This window comes from Typopeltis vanoorti, chromosome 5 (assembly GCF_054136105.1).
Source record: "Typopeltis vanoorti isolate ZY-2024b chromosome 5, IOZ_Tvanoo_1.0, whole genome shotgun sequence".
NCBI classification, from domain to species: domain Eukaryota; kingdom Metazoa; phylum Arthropoda; class Arachnida; order Uropygi; family Thelyphonidae; genus Typopeltis; species Typopeltis vanoorti.
The window spans coordinates 97,269,988-97,291,229 of record NC_143553.1 but is presented as its reverse complement, the minus strand read 5'-3'; the positions used below and the strand labels follow the sequence as shown (position 1 = coordinate 97,291,229).

The 21,242-nt window shown below is 37.4% G+C and overlaps 1 protein-coding gene across 2 annotated transcripts in view; it reads right to left on the bottom strand.

The window, feature by feature from the left end:
• The window catches only part of LOC150106677 (neuronal membrane glycoprotein M6-b-like), a 170,942-nt gene that overhangs the window by 12,951 nt on the left and 136,749 nt on the right, over positions 1–21,242 (bottom strand). Inside the window, exon 6 of one of the 2 annotated variants that reach the window (XM_090393276.1) lies at positions 13,387–13,468. In XM_090393276.1, the coding sequence (XP_090249402.1) occupies positions 13,387–13,468 (82 nt within the window). The remainder of the gene's footprint in view (positions 1–13,386; positions 13,469–21,242) is intronic. The other variant, XM_090393275.1, reaches the window with a different exon arrangement.

Here is a 21,242-nt window from a genome sequence, read left to right as displayed (position 1 = left end):
CCGAGACTCAGATTAAACAATATGGTCAAGGGCACTGACAATTCTTTAGCTGCTTCGCGTAAGACCCGTGCTGGTATACCATCAATCCCACAGATGTATTCACATTAAGGTTCTGTAACAGACTGTTCATCTCCACTTCATTCACCACAATTCCCGGAATAAACTTTTGGTTCCTTGATTCCTTCAATGTCACCACCTGGATAATATACTCTTGCAAAGTGCTCACTCAGTAATTCCACTATATCGACTGATTCAGTGACCTCCCTACCATCGGCATTCCTTAAAATCATTCTTCCGTTTACAGTTTTTCTTTTACTTGCAGCATATTGAAAGAACTGTTTGGGATTCTCTTTAGCTTGCATGGCTAATTTCCTTTCATAATCCGTTTTTGATTTTCTTACCACACTCGTTACCCTTCTGGCCTGCGCTTTATACCGTTCATGTGCCTGCAGGTCACCTTTCTCCTTAAATTCCCATCCACAGTTGTTTATTTTTTTGCAACTCAAGCTTAACGGTGTTATTCATCCATTTAACCTCTACTTGATTAATTATTCGGACTCTAGGTATACAGTCAGCCATAACCTCCTGCAAATGCTCCTTGACCACTTCCCATGCACTATCAACATCCAGCCCTTGCAGTTTTACATGCCATGGCACTGAACCAAGCAATCTCCTAAGCTTGTCATACTTGCCAGCATGGTAATTCCACATGTACCCTGTCTTAATAGAAAATTTCACACAATTAGTCACCTTCCAGGTCACTTACCTTATGATCACTCTCACTAATAGGTGGCAACATGATCATATTCATTACAGTCAAATTCTCAGATGCTATTATACATGGGTCTGGATGTCAGATTAGTCAACTGGATTCAGGATTGGCTGTCTGATAGGTATCATTGAGTTGTGTAAGGTGGAGCAGTTTCAAGGAGACAGAGGGTTAAAATTGGGGCCCCACAGGGCTCAGCACTAGGACCAATATTGTTTAATCTTTATATCAATGACATTGCCAGTGGATTGCAAGGGAATATTCAGTTGTTTGCAGATGATGCAAAGCTGGGAAGGATTATTAGTAATAGTGCAGATGTGGTAGCCCTGCAAGAGGATTTGAATAAGCTAGGTAGATGAGCAAATGAATGGGGGTGTCATGCAGCAAAATGTAAGGTCTTGAGGTTTGGGAAACATCGATGGGATGCTGCATACTCTATGGGAGGAGTTATACTGGAGGAAGTAGGGGAGACAAGAGATCTGGGGTTGATGATTGATAGAAACCTGAAATTTAGGGGACATATTGCAAAGGTGGTGAAGGTAACACAGAGGATTGCTGCAATTATGAAAAGGACACTGACCTGCAGAGATAAAAGGGTTATCATTCCGTTATATAAGTCTCTGATCAGACCACACTTAGACTATTGTTCTCAGATTTGGTTCCCAGGATTTGAAGGGAATAAATTAACTGTGGAAAGGGTACAAAGACGGATGACAAAGATGGTTTCAGGACTGTACAATTTTAGTTATGAGGATCGGCTGAGGGAATGTGGACTGCAGAGTTTGGTAGATAGAAGAAGGAGAGGTGATATGATTGAGACTTTTAAACTGTTGAGAGGTGGTTACAGGGTGACACTGGGGAGTTCTTTCGCTTGGTTGAACAGCGGGAAGGAGTGATGACAAGAGGCCATCCCTGGAAGTTACGAAAGGAAACTGTGAGCAAGAGGGTGAGGAGTGGTTTCTTTGCATGGAGGGTAGTTGAACCGTGGAATGCATTGCCTGATGGAGTGGTGAGAGCGAGAACGGTCAATGAGTTTAAGGAGTGGTATGATAGACTTTGTGTTTCTTAGGGGGGGACCTCCCCTCGATGAGTCTTGACAGACTTTATGTTCTTAGGAAGCACCTCCCACGATGAGTCTTTTGACTCCATGGAGGCCTGAATAATAATAATAATAATATTACTAGGTCAGGCACTCTCGAATCCCTAGTATTTTCTATTACATGCTGTCTCAGATAGTTATCCCTTAATAACTGAATAAAATCCAGTTCCTTCCTCACATGTGTCCTGTCTTCTTTCAAATCAATGTTACCATAGTTGATATCACCCATAATAATTACCCTCTTTCCACTCATTTCATCAATTTGTTTATGCATACTATCTCCACCATCTATTCCATCACCTGGTCTATAGCAGCATTCAACTGTATATTTTGTTCTGCTAGTCTCAATCTTACACCAAATAGTCTCAAATGAGCTCTTTTCACTATCCTACAATACAACTTCTATTTTCCTTGGCTGCAGTTCATCAGCTATCATCAAATGAGTTGAGCAAACTAGATGTTAATAAGGGGGCTTGATAATATATCACCATGTATTCTAAAGGAATGTGCAAGGGAGTAGACATCTGCCTTGACATACTTTTTTTTAATATGAGTCTAGCACTGGGTCAAGTTCCTAAGGAGTGGAAGGGGGGGGGCAAGATTATGCTACTTCATAAGGGAGATGATAGAACTCAAGCATCAAATTATAAGCCTATCTGTCTGTCAAATGTTGTGGTTAAGTTGCTCGAGAAGCTTGTGAGAACTACAATCCAGAATTGGGTTGACAACAATGGTATTATCTTTGATGGACAGCATGGATTTGCTAAAGGGAGGTCGTTTTAGTAATCTACTTACTTACTACAATAAGGTAACTGCTTTCTTGGACAGGGGAGAGAGATAATACACAGTAATATACTTAGATTTTACAAAGGCTTTTGATAGATTACCACATGATAAGTTGATAATCAAACTAGAGTGGATGGGGTTGGATATTAGATTAGTACACTGGATCGGAGATTGGCTATCTGATAGGTATCAGCAAGTTGTGTATGGGGGAGCAATACCCCAGAAAAGGAAGGTCACTAGCGGTGTGCCTCAAGGGTCAGTTTTAGAGCCATTACTGTTTAAATTGTATATTAATGATATTGGTGAAGATTTGGATGGAGATATTCAGTTGTTTGCAGATGATGCAAAGTTGGGAAGAACTATGAAGAGTGGAGATGTTGTGGCTCTACAAGACTTGAATATATTGAGTGATTGGGAATGGGGATACAAGTTCAATGTTAAAATGTAAGGTTTTAAAATTTGGGAAACAAAGATGGGATGCAGAATTTATGCTTGGTGGGTATATATTGTCGGAGGTGGGGGAAATAAGAGATCTTAGGGTGAGTGAATAAGGATCTGCAATTTAGGGGGGACACATTGCCAAAATTTTGAACACAACACAAAGACTTCTGGGAAAGCTGCAGAGGACACTGACTTGTCAAAGTAGGGAGATTCTTGTTCCATTGTACAAGGCTTTGATTAGGTCACACATGGACTACTGTGCCCAGATTTGGTCAACTGGCTTTCAAAAGGACGAAGAGGTGTTGGAATGGATCCACAGGTGACTGACTAAGGTAGTTTCTCACCTCTGGAATGTCGAATATGAAGAAAGATTGAGAAGATGCAATTTACAGCATAGTGCGGGGGTCTTCAACCTTTTGGATGGTGCGGGCCGCATTAAAAATTTCAATGAAGCTTGTGGGCGACTTAGCTGTTATGCCGCAATTAAAATTGTAAACATTCACATAGCACATGAGTCAATATACTATCCAGTCCCACTGCTGTATTCACATTGATATTTTTCAATATGCTGAGCATCTCTTGTTCATCTTCTTCAGTTCTGACATCACATCTCTATCACATTGACAGTTCAAAATCTCCACTGGGATAAGCCCTTGCAAGGTGATCACTTATTAACTCAACTATTTCTTCTGTTTCTGTTATTTTCCTACCATTAGCATCGATTAAAGTTATCCCTCCATAATCATCCTTCCTTTTACTTCCTACATATTGAGGAAAAAACAACTAGGGTTTCTTTTGTCCTGCTTAGACAATTTTCTCACATATTCTAATTTAGGCCTTCTTAGTGTCGTGACGTTCTATTTTCATGTTATGTTCTAAATCCGCCATCTTGGTTCAAGTCACTCTTATCAATATAACACTTAATCGCAAATTGATCACCAATCCAAAAGTAGAGAAATTTATAATTATACTGCGCCACCCTATTTTTAGATTAGTCTATATAAAATAGTAGGATCAATTCTTAATTAAGTTAGCAGTCTTCTCATTAGGCCGAATTATTTATTATTCTACTTGGGGCACCCGCAAGATTCGAATATTTATGAACGGCGCAATAAAAAGGAATTCAGGCAAACACAATATTTAGATTAACAAAATAAAACATTTAATATATGATATATATATAACAAACACAAGAATTCTGCTTTAAAGTGAAACAATACAATCAACTTAGTACATCTTGCTAAGTCACTCATGCCAATTCAATGTTCTAAACTTTCACATACAATTCTCTGCTTCAAAATTATAAATTTTCTTAATTCAAGTTAATAAAACAAAATTTCTCATTTGATCAGTCTGCACACATCTATCAGTTGTACTTAATGTTTAAATTCACAACAGGCACTAATCAAGGTAGACATTATTCCAAGCAATCTTATTTCGGACCTTGAACTTCGAAGATACGCTATAGTTAATGTTAGAATAAACAAACATGTATGACTACTCTTACCAGATACAATCTTCAATACATCAATTTATTGCGAGCACACTTATGAATTAACTTATTTGAGCTAGCGGAACACATTAAATAAAATTCTTCAACGCTTTAACTGAACAACTGTTAATCGCGCTTCACTACTCTAAACAACAGCAATAAGGTACTGATATCCTTCCTTGTTTACTTTTATGCAACTAGTTTAATTCCTTATAATTCTTCTCATGGCAACATAGAATTAAGACGTAATCCTAGACTAACTGGAACTAATCAGAATTTTCCATCGAATGTCCAGTTCTTTATTTATCCGGATACGGCATTAATTTTCCTTTACAACACAGCTGACTTCACTTGCAGCTAAGTATATGATTCACTATGTTTTGGCTCACTTCTAAACACTATTCTCATGAATTTCTGCCCTAGAGAACTTATAATTTTCGTCCACTTCCTTTGCTTGTATCCTACCTCCCTTCCCGCTCCGCAAAAACTTCCTCCCTTCTCTCTAATTAAAAATCTTCTAATTCTATCTAATATAATATCTGTTCTCCTTTTTGGTTACAAGGTCACGCACTCCTCGACTCGTGCTTGTTTATTTCATGCGTCTCCATGACAACGCATGAACGTAAACATTTCGCTAATGTAATACAACACTCTACTCTTACATAAGTGATTACATAACATTAAATTTTCAAAAATAAGAATAAACAGAATATTTGAGCTACTTAATCAGCTCTTTCATTACGTATACAATTATTTATAATACACTTTTCGTTACTTTACATATATATTTTAGTTATCATAAATTTCTACACATATTATTATTTAATAAATTAATAGTAGGTTAAGTTTAGAATAAATATTTAAATAGTAATCCTTAATTAAGGAACAATAAATAATCTTTATACAAATTATGATTAATACATAATAAGCAATGTTAAATGTGAATGAAAAAAAATAATTTACACAACATAGTTTCATTCACAATTTAATTCCTACATATTGAGGAAAAAACAACTAGGGTTTCTTTTGTCCTGCTTAGACAATTTTCTCACATATTCTAATTTAGGCCTTCTTAGCATATTAGCATTGCTTGCACTTTTTGTACTGCTCATGAGTGTTATGTTCACCTTTTTCTTCAACAATATATATATATATATATATATATATATATATATATATATTTTTTTTTTTTTTTTTTTTTTTGGTGATCCTGCTTTATATTGATACTCATCCAGGGCTGGCTCAGGGGTGCAGTGGGTGCAATGCACCCGGGCCCCACGATCGAGTGGGCACAGTCAGTACACATTTGCAGAAACGTATTATATTTCGAATATGTTTTTTTTTTTTTTTTTCTGTGCCAAAATCATTTGCAGGTAACAGATTTTACAATACGTTTATTTCGAATCCTTTAATTTTTACCTTTGAAAAATATTTTAGGGCCCCAAAAGGTTTCTTGCACCTGGGTCCCTTTATAGAGAAGGCCGGCCCTGTACTCATCCATTTAATTTCAACTTGGTTTATCTTCCTGTCTCAGGGTATGCATTCTGATATTGCTTCTTTCAAACAATCTCTGACCACTTCCTCTGTACACTATTGGCATTCTTTTCTTAGAGCCATGTTGCTGCTCCAAGATGTCTCCTGAAGTTGTCATAATTACCATCTTTGTAGTTTCGCATAATTCCTTTCTTGACTAAGAGTTACACATGCTTGGCAACCTCCCAGAACATGACTACAGGTCATTATTCCTGATCAGAGGCAGGGTTACCTTGTTTATGCATACATCTTCTGATACTATTACCAGACCTACCTCTCTCAAACCCTGGGTCCCCTCCATTTCAGATTATTATCCCTTAGTAACTGTTTACCACTTCCATCTTGCCAAGAACCCTTTAATTCCTCCAGTCTCTCAATTAGAGTACTTCAACTCTATAATTGCTTATCCTGCACTCATTGTGCAGGATAAGCAATTATTATTATTATTATTACATAACACTTCCAGGGAGTCCAGACTCATTGAGGGAGGGCACCTACTCTACAACTCTCAGTCTCCACCACTCAATCCACCAACTACAACAAATCGCAAATACCATCATCAGCTACACGAATGCCATCAACCACCCACCACCACTAGTATTTTCACAGACAATCACAAACATCCATGCCCACGGTGGGATTCGAACCTGAAGCCTTTTGGCTGGAGAGTGGATATGCTAACCACTCAGCCAACTAGGCCAGCAATATCAGAAGGCAATATAAAGAAAGTTTCAAAGGGAGACATTAACGTGTATGTCTACTCCATCTTCTCAAAATTAGTCATCCCTCAGTAGCATGATTTACTTGCTATCTCCATACAATAAATCAGAGAAAAAAAATTAATATGGCCTTAATACTGAAAACACATCAAAAAATGATTACAATACATCACAATATGAATCATATAGTTTAGATAGAAAATAACCATTTTATCATCAGCTATAGCAATTTAGATATGCAACAGCCAGCTAACATGGTTATTATTATTATTATTATTACCTGACACCTCCAGAAAGTCCAAAGACTCATCAAGGGAGAGCACCTACTCTACAACTCTGTCTTCACCATGCAATCCACCAATGAACTGCAACTACACCAACGTCATCTGCTGCCCACCACCACCACCATCACCATCACTAATATTTTCACAGACAATCACAAACATCAATGCCCACAGTGGGATTTGAACCTGCAGCTTGGAGAGCGAATATGCTAACTACTTGGCCAACCAGACCGGCATCATCCCAGTGGTTGCATCATTCCAATTAAAATCAAAACAATGGTCTATTCTAAGAAACTAAGGAAGACCTGGAGCAGTTGATTCTATTAAGAAGGAAAGTAACAAAGCTGGGCTTAATTTAAATATCAATCAAACAAAAGTGATGGCTTCTGGCAATTTAAATGAATTTATGATAGAGGGAGCTAAAATAGAAACCATTGAAAGTTATGATTTACTGTTTTTTAGTTATGGGAAAAAAACAATATTAAACCTGAGAAAAATTATGAAAGATAGAGGTATGAGTAAGACCACGAAAGTTAGAATTTTCAAAGCAATGGTATTTCCAGTAGTGATGTACGGATGTGGAAGCTGGAATATTAAGAAAAAAGACAGAAAGCGAATTGATTCCTTTGAATTATGGGTGTGGAGGAGACTAATAAGAATCCCATGGACTTCAAGAATGATCAATAAAGTGATTTTAGAGAGTATAAAGACAGAAAACTCCTTGGAGGTGATGATTGCTAAATAGAAGTGGATTTACTTTGGACATATTATGCAAGCTGATGAATCATTGGAAAGGCATTTATGTTAGGGAAGATTGAGAGAATGAGAAGAAGAGGAAGACCACAAAAGAGTTGAATGGACAACATAAAAGAACTTACCAATTTGAACTTACAATTACTGAAAGAAAGGACAAGAGGCCGAGTAGGATGAAAAGCCTTTGTGCACAAGATCTTCAAGAGTTGAAAACGACTGGATGGCACATAACAAAAAATGCTTTACATACTGAAAATACTATTATTATTATTACGTGACCCCTCCAGGGAGTCCAAAGACTCATCGAGGGAGGGCACCTACTCTACAACTCTGTCTCCACCATTCAATCCACCAACTACAATGAACCAGAACTACCATCAATCATCATCTACACTAATGCCATCTACTGTCGACCACCACCACTAGTATTTTCACAGACAATCACAAACATCCATGCCCACAGTGGAATTCAAACCTGCAGCCTTTTGGTTGGAGAGCTGATACACTAACCACTTGGCCAACTAGGCCGGCAACAACAGTATACTTTCATCTGATTTTTATTATTCCAAGTCTGCTGAATTAACAGATGCCACAATCATGTATACCACATATTTTAGTAAATAAATATAATTAATATTAAACATAATTGATATAAACATTAAACACCATTCAACCCTATGAATCAGCAGCCTTCACTGTGCCAAGAGAATATTATTGCATCCGAGGAAACCGATGCGACTGATCCTACATCACAGGGAGCAGCGTAGAAGTTTAGTATGTGGTCAGCCAATAGAATTTCGCATCTCTTAACCTTAAATATAAGGACACTGTTAAAACCTGGGAAAATAAATTTGATTGAAGAAGAACTTGCTAGGGGTATACAAAATACAATGCACATGTAACATACCATACATAGGGGAAACAGGGTGAACTATCCCAATCAGACAAGACCAACACAAACGACACATTAAATACCTCCATTTTGGAAAAACCAGCATTTCTGACCACACACTCCAAACATACCACAGAATTGATTGGAAAAATACCAAGTCCCTACACCGCACCAAAACCTGGTTTGAGAGAAAATTTAGAGTCATGTGAAATGCTCAAACACAACCCAAATCTCAACAAAAATGATGGCCTAACCATTTCAAGAATATGGAGGACCCATCTACAACCTGCATAACCATAGCCATAGAAAAATCCCACTACAAGAAGACAACCTGGTGAAGTGTTTGTAGTTCAACAGCAACTGAAAGAAATCATATTATAACAATTAGAACTATCCAGAAAAATATTAATACATGAGGACTTTAGCAGTTTATTTATTGTAGTTGTATTTATTTATTTATTTTTTTTTTATCACTAGAGGTCAGGCTAGGGAAAAGGATTAATTAATTACGTAGATTTAGTTTACTGGTATACAGAGCATGAGCATGTAGCTTGGTTCCTTATACACTTGTATTCTTCCGATGATGACCTCGATACAGGGGTCGAAACGTCAAGTTTTAATTTATTAGTAATTAATTAAATAATCTGTTCAACACATGTGTTTTTGTGTCCCTAAATTTACAAATATGAAAATGCAGTCATGGCCATAGAACCACATGGCCCAAGAATGATCACTATCAGATTAAAAGGTAAAAAAAAAAAAAAAGTTTACTTTACAATAATTCAAATCTACGCCCCTGACCAGTCACATGAAGATGAAGAAATCGATACCTTCTATGATAAGTTGCAAGATCTAATAGACAAGACCAACAAGAAAGATATATTAATAGTGATGGGTGATTTTAATGCAAAATTGGGAAGTTTATCCCAGGCATGGAGGATGTGATGGGCAGGGGCGTGGAGTTGATAACAGAAATGAAAAAGGAGAAAGAATATTAGAATTTTGTAAAGCAAACAATCTATTTATCTGTAATACCCTTTTTTTCCATAGTCCTTCCCACAAATATACATGGACCTCACCAGATGGTACAATAAAGAACTGTAATGATTACATTCTAATCAAACACAATTGGAAATCATCAGTGCAGAATGTTAGAACTTTAAAAACTCCAGCTTTGACACTGACCATGAACTGCTTGCAGCAAAAATTAAACTAAAATTCAAGTATCGTAAATCATGAGCTCCTATCAACAAAGTGGACCTGTCAAAACTGAAAGAGAAATCTATGCAAGATAACTATCAGACACTAATAGGAAATAAGTTTAGAAAATTTTCCTATGAATGGATAACCCCTGAAATTCTAAATACTTTAGAAGAAAAAAGAACAGCATATATTAAATATAAAAAATACTGAAGAAAATAAACAACATTATAAGAATCTTAAAAACAAAATTGATAAAATGTGCACATCTGTCAAAAGTAACTGGTTGGAGGAAAAAGCAAAACTGTGCGAAGAAGCTAATGAAAGAAATGATAATAAAACGGTATACAAAATTATCAAAGAATTAACTAAGATCTATAAAGATAAACCATTAACAATGAAAGATAAAAACAATCTAGAAACTGAGTCAATACAAAATATTAAAATAATTTGGAAGGACTATTATCAAATGTTATTTCAGAAAGAACAGGAGGAGGAAAGTATAACAGAAAAGATGATATATGAAAAGGCACCACCCATAACTCCAGCAGAAATTATAATGCAATAAACCAAATGAAACTTTCAAAAGCTACGGGTAAAGATGAAATGTCTATAGAACTATGGAAATATGGTGGCAAAGAAGCTATTAATTTCTTAATGAATTTATTTAATCAAATACTTTATACTGGAGTAATTCCAACTGACTGGAAAACAGGGATTATTATACCAATTCACAAAAAAGGAGACAAAAGAATATGTGAAAATTATAGACCCATAACACTCTTAAGTCATAGTTATAAACTATTCATTCGAATTATACAAAAGAGAACACAGGTGCTTACAGAAAAAATCATAGAGGAAAACCAAGCAGGATTCAGGCCACATAGATCCACCATAGACCATATCTTCACCATTAATAATATAGCATAAAAATATTGGGAATATAACCTGCCCATATACTGTTGTTTTATAGATTTTAAGCAAGCCTTTGATTCAGTTAATAGAAACAAATTGATCACTATCCTAAAAAACATAAAAATGGATTCAGATATTTTAACATTTATTACAAATTATTATGGAGACACCAAAGCTTTTGTTAAAATGAACAAACATTAAAACTGAGGACTTCAGAGTCAAGAAAGATGTAATGCAGGGATGCCCTCTCTCACCTCAACTCCTTATCATCTTCCTAGAAGAAGTCTGTAAAACCATAGCTGATGAACCAGGTGTAAAAATCAATGGTACCAACATTAATCACATAAAATACGCAGATGATATCATTATTTTAGCAGATTCTAAACCAAAGCTAGAAAAAATGATTAATATTTTAAATGACTCTTGTAAAACTTATGGTATGAAAATAAATCATCATAAAACAAAAATAATGAAGATAGGTAGAGAAGAAGAAAATATTTCTATAAATCTCGAAAATCACCTGCTGGAATAAGTTAATAAATATGTTTATCTTGGCAATCTTATATCTAGTAACCTCAACGATATGGAAACAGTAAAACACAGGCTAAACCTAGATTGGACCAACATGAATAAACTAAACAAAATATGGAAAAATAAAAAAATCCCAACGAGTCTAAAATTAAAATTATATAAAACAATTATTATCCCACCGGCTACTTATGCTTCAGAAGCTTGGAGATTAACTCAACAACCAATCGAGAAACTTCAAGCATTTGAAATGAAATGCCTCAGAAAAATTAATAACACCCACTGGATGGAACACAAGACTAATGATCAAGTCAGAACAGATTTAAACTTCCCAGATAATATAATAGACACAATCATTAAGCATCAACTGAGATGGTTTGGTCATATTCAGAGAATGGCCTCTCATAGACTCCCATATTTAGCTCTGAATGGATATATATAGGAAGAAAAAGACCTAGAGGCAGACCAAGAAGTACTTGGATAAAGTTGCTGAAAGAACATTCCCATCTACCCAGCTATAGAGTCATGAGTGAGATGGCTAAAGATCGCAATAAGTGGAGAACCTTTCTTCTTAGTGGACTCAACCCATTATCAAGTAGATGAGATGAGATGAGATGAGATGATAAACATAATTTGAGAGATGCTAACTGTATCAAACTAAAATGGTTCAAAATTACATTTACTATTTTTAAAATGAATAAGGTCCAATTTCTGAGCTTCCTTGAACTGCAAACAAAAATCACTGGTGCAAAGCTTATCAGTAAATTGATAATGAAACAGTGAGTGTAGCATTTTTTTAAAATACCACAGTGCCGGTGTTATTAAATTAACATGCCTTTCAAAGGTAAAGAGGCACCCAAGTCAAAAATCGAATTCTTTACCAAATCAGTAAGGACATTTGAAACAACAAATTACTTTTTCTAAAATTTACATAGTTCATTATCATCAAATTCCTGATACATATCCCCAGTGAGTGTATAGGATATAATGATGGTACTACATGAAACTTTTACATCATTACTATCTTCTCAATCATTTTTCCTCCAAATTAATCTGTTTTATTCAGGACTTCAATATTGTCTGAACTTATATCTTGGTTTCCTTAGGAACTTCTTATTGTATCAATTACTTAGATCTTTGTCTTCTTCTGGGCATTTTGACTGCCATCCTGAAAAAAAAAATTGTTTTGCTAACCTTTCCTCTCCCATTCTGTTTAACATGACCATACAACAGATTAGCCCTCTCCTAACAAGTTCTTCCTCAATGTCCTAATTTTTAATATGATACTACTACCATTGATGCCATTTGTTTGCTTTCTTAATCTTTTTCAGAATCCTCATATTAATGGTCTCCAGTCTTTGATCAAGTGTTTTATTTCTAACCCAGCTCTCAGATCCATGTATGCAAGTTAAAAACTGGTTTGAATAGAGTATTGTATACAGCAAGTTTAGTAATTTGACTAATTATTTTTCTTTTATTTCATATAAATTTATTCAGTTGATTTCCTACCATACCAAAACAATTAGTTTTGCTGATTCAATTGTCTATTTCCATAGCATTTAATTTGCCATTTAAATTGTTTTTAACATAGAGCCCTTTGACTGGAAAAGGTCTATGTTTGAATCTCAATGTGAAGAAAGGAATGTTTATATGGGCTTTTTCAACTGAAGATAAGTTAGCCTATCTCATACAAAGGTGCATGTGTTCAGCCATGTGAACACCTGAAATTTACAGACAAAAATACTGTTGTTGGTTATGGGTGGGTGGTGTTGATGGTAGTAGTGTCACTGTGTTGTATTTGGAGAATTAAGTAGTAGGGGAGATGACAAAATGTATGTAGTGCAGTAAAACAGAGTACCCTTCCACAATCAGTCCCTGGAGGTGTCACATTGTAATAATAATAATAATAATAATAATAATAATAATAATAGTTTTAAATGAGGGAAAAAAAAAAGGAAGGAAAACTATAACTCACCAAGCCAATAATAACTAAAAAAGATGCTATCAATGACAAGATAAACATTATTTGTGCAGACTCTACCTACAAAGGAAACTATCTGTCAGGTGAAACAAAATAATATATTTATAAATTATTATTATTATTATTATTAGCAATACAGTATTCAAAGCCAAATAAAATTTGTTTATTTGAAATATAATGAAAGAGCAGATAAAATGCATTCCATGTGAAATTCACTATATATATGTACTGCACATTCTTTAGTAAACAGTTTAATAAAACAATTAAATTAATATTCTGTTAAAGCAGCTCTGGAATCTTTAGAGTATAGAAGTCATAGTTGCACATACTGTACACCCACAGATGAGAGACCCTTTGACACTTCTGCGCATGTCAGAAGAAGGAGAATCCATTATGTGATACGGTAATCAATCCATACTGTGGGATGAGTTGATTATTACACATTGGAAAATTAACTTCTCTTTCATGAATAGTGTAGTTTATAAAGTGGTAACTATTTTGCTTGTATAACAGTTTGAAAATTTTATGAATAAAGCACGTGATTTTGCATGTTGGTGACCAATTCGTACATCGTCTTATTTCTTTTTCCTCTTCAACATGAATTGACTCTTCTTGGCACCGAGTCAACAGGTTCTCATATCTGTGGTTGGACAGTACATTTGTATATGACTGCACAATTACAACATGGACTTTCATTTGTCATGTGTGTGGGGGAGAAACAAAAAAATCATACCACTCCATAAAAAATTTAGCATGCTTGCTTTATTTTAGTGTATACATTAAAAAAAATGGTGACGTTATGACAGCTTTCAATATTTCTGAGACAGGCAGTCACTAAGACTAATATTCAGACAGTGATAAAGAGTTTCACTTCACCATCTCCAGATAAATGTTAATATTTGAAATGACTCCAGTGTCACACATAAGTTAGCGTCAAGTAAACTCTGACTGAAATGTCATGTTCCAAAAATCTAATTTCTGTTGATTGATCCAAGTCAACAGTAGATCTGACACAAACATGAGATTTGGTATAACCAGCTGAGTGTGAGAGCTAGGTAATATGGAAGTAGTAAATGATAAAAACAGAAGAGCAGAGTACAATGGCAGAAATCTCATTCCTTCAAGGAGTACTTCATAATACAAAACAGGAGTTGAAGAGACTTGAAAATCACTTAATAAGTATCAGGAAAGCTAAACTAATAATAATAATAATTATTATTATTATTATTTAGGCCTCCAAGGAGTCAAAAGACTCATCGCAGGAGGGCCTTCCTAGGAAACACAAGTCTATCAAGACTCATCGAGGGAGGTCCCTCCTAGGAAACACAAGCCTATCAAGACTCATCGAGGGAGGTCCCTCCTAGGAAACACAGTCTATCATACCACTCTTTAAACTCATTGACCGTTCTTGCTCTCACCACTCTATCAGGCAATGCATTCCATGGTTCAACCACCCTCCATGCAAAGAAACCACTCCTCACCCTCTTACTCAGAGTTTCCTTTCGTAACTTCCAGGATGGCCCCTTGTCATCACTCCTTCCCACTGTTCAACCAAGCGAAAGAACTCCCCAGTGTCAACCCTGTAAACACCTCTCAACAGTTTAAAAGTCTCAATCATATTACCTCTCCTTCTATCCACCAAACTCTGCAGTTCACATTCCCTCAGCTGATCCTCATAACCAAAATTGTACAGTCCTGAAGCCATCTTTGTTATCTGCCTCTGTACCCCTTTCCACAGTTGATTTATCTCCTTCAAATCCTGGGGACCAAATCTGAGAACAATAGTCTAAGTGTGGTCTGATCAGGGTCTTATACAACGGAACAATCTCTTTCATCTCTGCAGGTCAGCGTCCTTCTCAATATTGCAGCAATCCTCTGTGTTACCTTCACCACCTTTGCAGTATGTCCCTGAATTTCAGGTTTCCATCAATCATCAACCCCAGATCTCTTGTCTCCCCTACTTTCTCAGTATAGCTCCTCCCATAGAGTATGCAGCGTCCACATATACCTAGTATCACCTATACTCATATACTCAGTATCACCACACTGCATACTAAGTAATACTGAGTATGCAGGACCCATCAATGTGTCCCAAACCTCAAGAATTTACATTTTGCTGCATTAAACCGATATCCCCATTCATGTGCCCATCTGTCTAGCTTATTCAAATCCTCTTGCATGACTACCACATCTGCACTATTACTAGTAACCCTTCCCAGCTTCAAATCATCTGCAAACAACTGAATATCCCCCTGCAATCCCACTGACAATATCATTGATATAAAGGTTAAACAATATAGGTCCCAGTACTGAGCCCTGTGGGAACCCACTCGTAACCCTCTGCCTCTAACAGATAAGCTTAGGCGTTGATGGTTATTCATGACTTATTTTTCACGGTATTAACAACACCACAAACACTTTTATCAACAAGGATGTTTTATTAACGCTAATATTTCGCTGATTTTCAACTCAGCATCATCAGAGCACAACAAACATGTAAACGCGACAGTGAGTGAGTGAAACAATATAATTGCAAAAGACAAAAGATCTAACGTCCTATTTTTGGTGCCCTCTAAAGAAGAAAAAAAAAAAAAAAGCAGCAGTTATCCAGGAGTTTTTCTTAGGATAACCATCTCCCAAATTTTTGGCAAATTAATGCAACCATATTTGTTAAGGTTGGGAGAATTCTTCAAAGCCATTGCTGACTCAAAAAATAATCTTTCAGATTTATAACGACTCCTAAATAGCATATTCGTTTTCCTCCATCTAATTCTGTGTGAAGGAGTGTCCAAAGCGTGGTCTGCCAGTCCCGACTTGCCATAGTAATAGTAGTGAATGTATCTTTCATGTTCTTCCAGGCGGATGTTCACTGATCTACCCCAAAATTCACTTCACAGTAGAAAAAGAATCAAATAACTGTTTACCATTTCTTGACACATTAGTCACCCGCCTTTCAGATGGATCACTATCTTTTTCTATTTACAGGAAGCCTACACACACAGGAAGATACCTACATAAACAATCACATCATCATCCAGTCCAACAGTACGGCATTTTAAAAACACTTACACACAGAGCCAGAGCCATTTGTTCTAACGATACAGCTCTGACCACTGAACTCCAGTACCTGTGCCATACGTTCTTAGCCAACGGCTACAATCCCTACAAAATAGAAAAAATACTACATAGGCCCATTACTCTGTCCCCCCCTAATACACAAGAATACAACATGACCATTTCTATTCCCTATATCAGAGGTACATCGGAAAAGATAGCCAAAGTATTGTTGAAACATGGCCTTCGCACCACCTTCAAGCCTCATGTCAAGCCGGCAATTCTGATCCGCTCGCCAAAGGATAAACATTACCCTTTAGCACACCCAGGAGTGTATGAAGTTCCATGTGACTGTGACTTGGCCTATTATGGGCAAAACAGGAAGATCAGTGAACATCCGCCTGACATCCAAACCCATGTGCTTCAACTTAAATATCAGCTTATTATGTGGAACCCTGTCAAATGCCTTTGCTAAATCGACAAACTATGAAAGTGAAGAAAAAAAAAAAAAGGATATTGTGATGTATAGTGATTCTATGATTAGGGTTGCTAGATGAAAGAATAACAAAAGCATGCTTTCCAAGCAGGTTGAATGAGTTGAAAATGTGATTGCATTAGTCAGAACAAATGACCTGAAAGGAAATGAGATTAGTATGAGAGAGAGAGTGAAAATATGAAAGAGCTGCTGAATGAAAGAAAAGCAGAAAAAAAAAGTCAAGACTGGGAGCTGCTGTCACAGTTTGACATAAACGAACAGAGACAGTTGTGAATGCTAATAAAAGTTGATCGATTGGTAGAGCCTCTGCTACTAATGGCTCAGTTAAGTAAGTTTAATCGCAGTTAGTAGTTGGAAGGGGACCAATCGTTTGATGCTGTTGGCACACTCTCCCTCGATGAGTCTTTGGACTCCCTGGAGGTTTTAAATAATAATAATAATAAAAATTCAATGTGCAAACTACAGGAGAAACAGAAACTTGGAGTATGGAGTGCTGTTGATGGCAGAAAGAGTTGCACTTACAGGATGGATTACACTTAAATGGATTTGTGTTAGGTGCTTAAAATTTTATTGTTCAGTGAAAGAGTGAATATAGCATCCATGGCACTAGATATGAAAGAGCTTCAATGCATGTGCTACGGTGAGAGATTGAGATTGTTATGAGAGAGAGAGAGAGAATGGCAGGAGTGACCTACAAGAATGGTAGGACTAGTTCTGTCAAACAAGTAAAGCAATAATTGCAACAGTCAAATAAGGAATTTGGTTGGTGAATTAATTTAGGCTGTTTATTTGAATTAGGTTTTAAAAGTTACTTGTATACACATTAACCTAGTGATCAGTTATCATGCACGTCCAGAAGCATCAGGAATAAAGCAATGCATTTATTGTTGCTACAATAAATGCATTTACTGTTGCTACAAGCAACAGAACACATATTAAGTGATTTCCTTATCCACGGCCAATCTTTCAATGGAACATTTTAAAAACATGGTCTCCTCTCAAAGATACAAATGTGTCTATGCTACACTGACAACATTTTCTCCATTTGGCTATATGGTAGAGATATAGTTGAAATATTTTTAGCACACTCTCAACAGCCAACACCCAAGGATCCATTTCACCACTGAAATGGAAAACAATAACTGTCTGCTCTTCCTTGACACTCTAGTTACCTGCCTTCCCAACGAACTCTTATCCTTTTCCATCTATAGTAAACCCACTCACACTGGAAGGTACATCCATCACTTTTCACACCACCACCTCCACTACCAGTAGTATGAGAGTGGTCTGAAAAGTTCTAGGCCTATCAATGAAAAAACAAATTTATAATTTCAAAATTATTTTTATTTTTTCAACATAATCTCTCTTAAGATTAATACATTTATTCCAGTGATGCTTCAGTGCCATTATCCTGTCCCTGAAGTGGTTCTCAGTAAAATTTGCAAAATACCCCTCTAGCTGCAATCACCTCTTGATTCAAAGAAAAACGTTGACCAGTGAGGAAGAGTTTTAGTTTTGGGAAGAGACAGAAGTCAGAGGGAGCCAAATCTGGGGAATAGGGTGGATGTTCCAAGAATTCATAGTGCAGATCCTTGAATTTTCCCATTGCCAAAACACCTTTGTGGGCAGGTGTATTGTCCTGATGAAAGATGATTTTTTCTTCTGCAAACTGGGTCTTTTCTCACAAATTTTTTCATCTAGTTTGGTTAAAAGATTGGAATAATATTCCTTGGTTATTGTAGAAAGTATTTTTAACTTGGGTATAATTATGTTAAAGATACCAAGCAATTTTAAACTTGGTTTTACTCCATTTTTCCCAAGTGAGCAAACAGACAAAATGTCAAGTTTGCACCTGCAATTGATGCAAGACTAGCTGATCCCACAGGTAGTGCAAGACCAAGGCAACTCGTGGTAAAGGTGGAGCAAGCTCTGATCACTAATCTTAATATTTAACCTTAATGCCAAAACACATCTCCAAGAAGGGGATGTATGATGTTTTGTATTAAAGGCAAGGGGCCACTACCCAGACTGGTTTCGACCTTTATTGAGGTCTCATCAGTGGGAGCCAGGCTAGAAATACCAAGGTCTTGCACTACCTGTGGGATCAGCTAGTCTTGCATCAATTGCAGGCGCAAACTTGACATTTTGTCTGTTTGCTCACTTAACATCAACGGTTTACGCAACCCCTTTGCACAAAGCACTGTCTGGAAGCTAATGTTAAGGTACAAAATTAATATCCTCCTGATTCAAGAAACCCATTTTTATAAGCATTGGGACGCGGAGAACTTCTCGAGAAGCTACCCAGTCACCAGCTACTGGTGCTTTGGGGATGCTCACTTGCGAGGGGTGGGGATACTAATTCGCCCCCCAATCGCAGGGGGGTTCTTCAACGTCCAGAAGGACGCCATGGGACGTCTAATAATGGTGGACTGGAAGTACGGTGGCCGTACCATCTGGCTTGTTGCAGTATACGCCCCGAACAACCCATACCACAGAAGCGGTTTCTTCTCTGCCCTTGAAAACTACCTCTTGGGAGCAGAATACCTAATAGTAGCCAGGGACTGAAATTGTGTGGAAGACACACGTTTGGACAAAGTAGGCGGGAACGCAAACTCCGGAACCGGCAGAACCGCCACTCTAAAAAGATGCTGTGTAAATTTTGATCTCGTCGATGTCTGGAGGAGGAATAACCCATCGAAGGTAGAAACAACGTGGTGCCGCGGCCAGATATTGACGAGACTAGATAGGGTGTACGTGTCCCAAAACTTGGAACAGTATGTTCAAAGGACACGTCACACCACAGCACACAACATGTCAACAGACCACAAATTGGTCATTTTAAAAATTACACTCCCAGAGGTTATGGAAACAGCCAGAGGTCCTTGGAGGCTTCCTCCTACCTTTCCCAGTCTTTTTAGCGACCAGCTACAGAAACTCTGTGATGAATGGACAAACATCAACTGGGACTGGGAAAACTGGCTGCACTTTAAGTGGCAGGCTAAGGAACTGTTTCAAAAATGTGGGCGTGAAAGGGTCTACCAACAACGTAAATGGCTGAGGGATCTCTACATGGAACTCGGCTGGTACCGGTCGAGCGAACAGAGCAGAGTTCCCTGTGGACATCTTATCAGACAGGTAGAAATAGAGCTGCAGCAAGAGCAGCAGAGTAGAGTCGATGACCTTGACTTTCGCACGAGACTCTATCTCAGAAATTTGGAAACACCCTCTGCCGCATTCTACAATCAACAACAGGTGGCAGCAAACGATGAAAGAACGATTAATCAGATCGAGGAGAAAGGCCAGATTCTAAATTCAACCCGTGAAATACTCCGTCACTTTCACCAGCAGTATCTCGGCATCTTCGCTGACCAGCAGGGCACGGATGACTTCAGTGAGTGGGACATCAAACGTTTTCCCGAGCATCTTAGCGCCCAGCATGACAGGCCGATAACTGCAGCTGAAATAAAAGCCACGTGCAAAACGATGAAGACAAAAAAGACCCCAGGGCCAGACGGACTGGGGATAGAATTCTATAGATCTATCTGGGACCTTGTACTGCCAGCACTAGTAAAGATCTTTAACGAATTCCTCACTTCGGGAAACATCCCCGAGGAATTCGCTAAGAGCTATACAATCTTTATCCCCAAAAAAGACCGAGATCGGACCTTGTCAAATAACTGGTGTCCCATCTCCTTAACTAACCTAGACTATAAACTTTTCGCAAAAATTTATAGCGTCACAGAAATGGAATTTCAAAACGACTTCGTTATGGATATTCCAAACAGCTCCGATAGTGAATCACAGGTGGAACATGTAGAGCAACAAACAGACAACACGCATTAAGGGCGGAATAGAAAACATAATAACAAGTTCACAGGTCTATGGAATCCCAGGTAGATCTATGGAATTTAATCTCTTCCTGCTAAGAGACCTAATCAGACTGGCCAAGGAAAAAAAATACCCCCTGGCACTTCTCTCCACCGACCTGGAAAAAGCGTTCGACAGCATCAGCCAGACGTACTTACAGGACACCCTAAAAAAAGTAGGCATAGGCCCAAGACTTCGGCGTACAATTAAACATATGTACGCGGAGGCCTTGACACAACTGTCTATTAATGGGTTTCTGACAGAACCAATCCATATAAAGAGAGGGGTTAGGCAAGGCTGTCCACTAAGCCCCCTTCTCTTTTCCCTAGCATTAGAACCCCTCATCAAAAGAATAGAGAACACCCCTGCAATTAATGGTATTCCACTGCCCCAAGTCTCCAAACAGTGCAAAATAGTAGCATATGCAGATGAT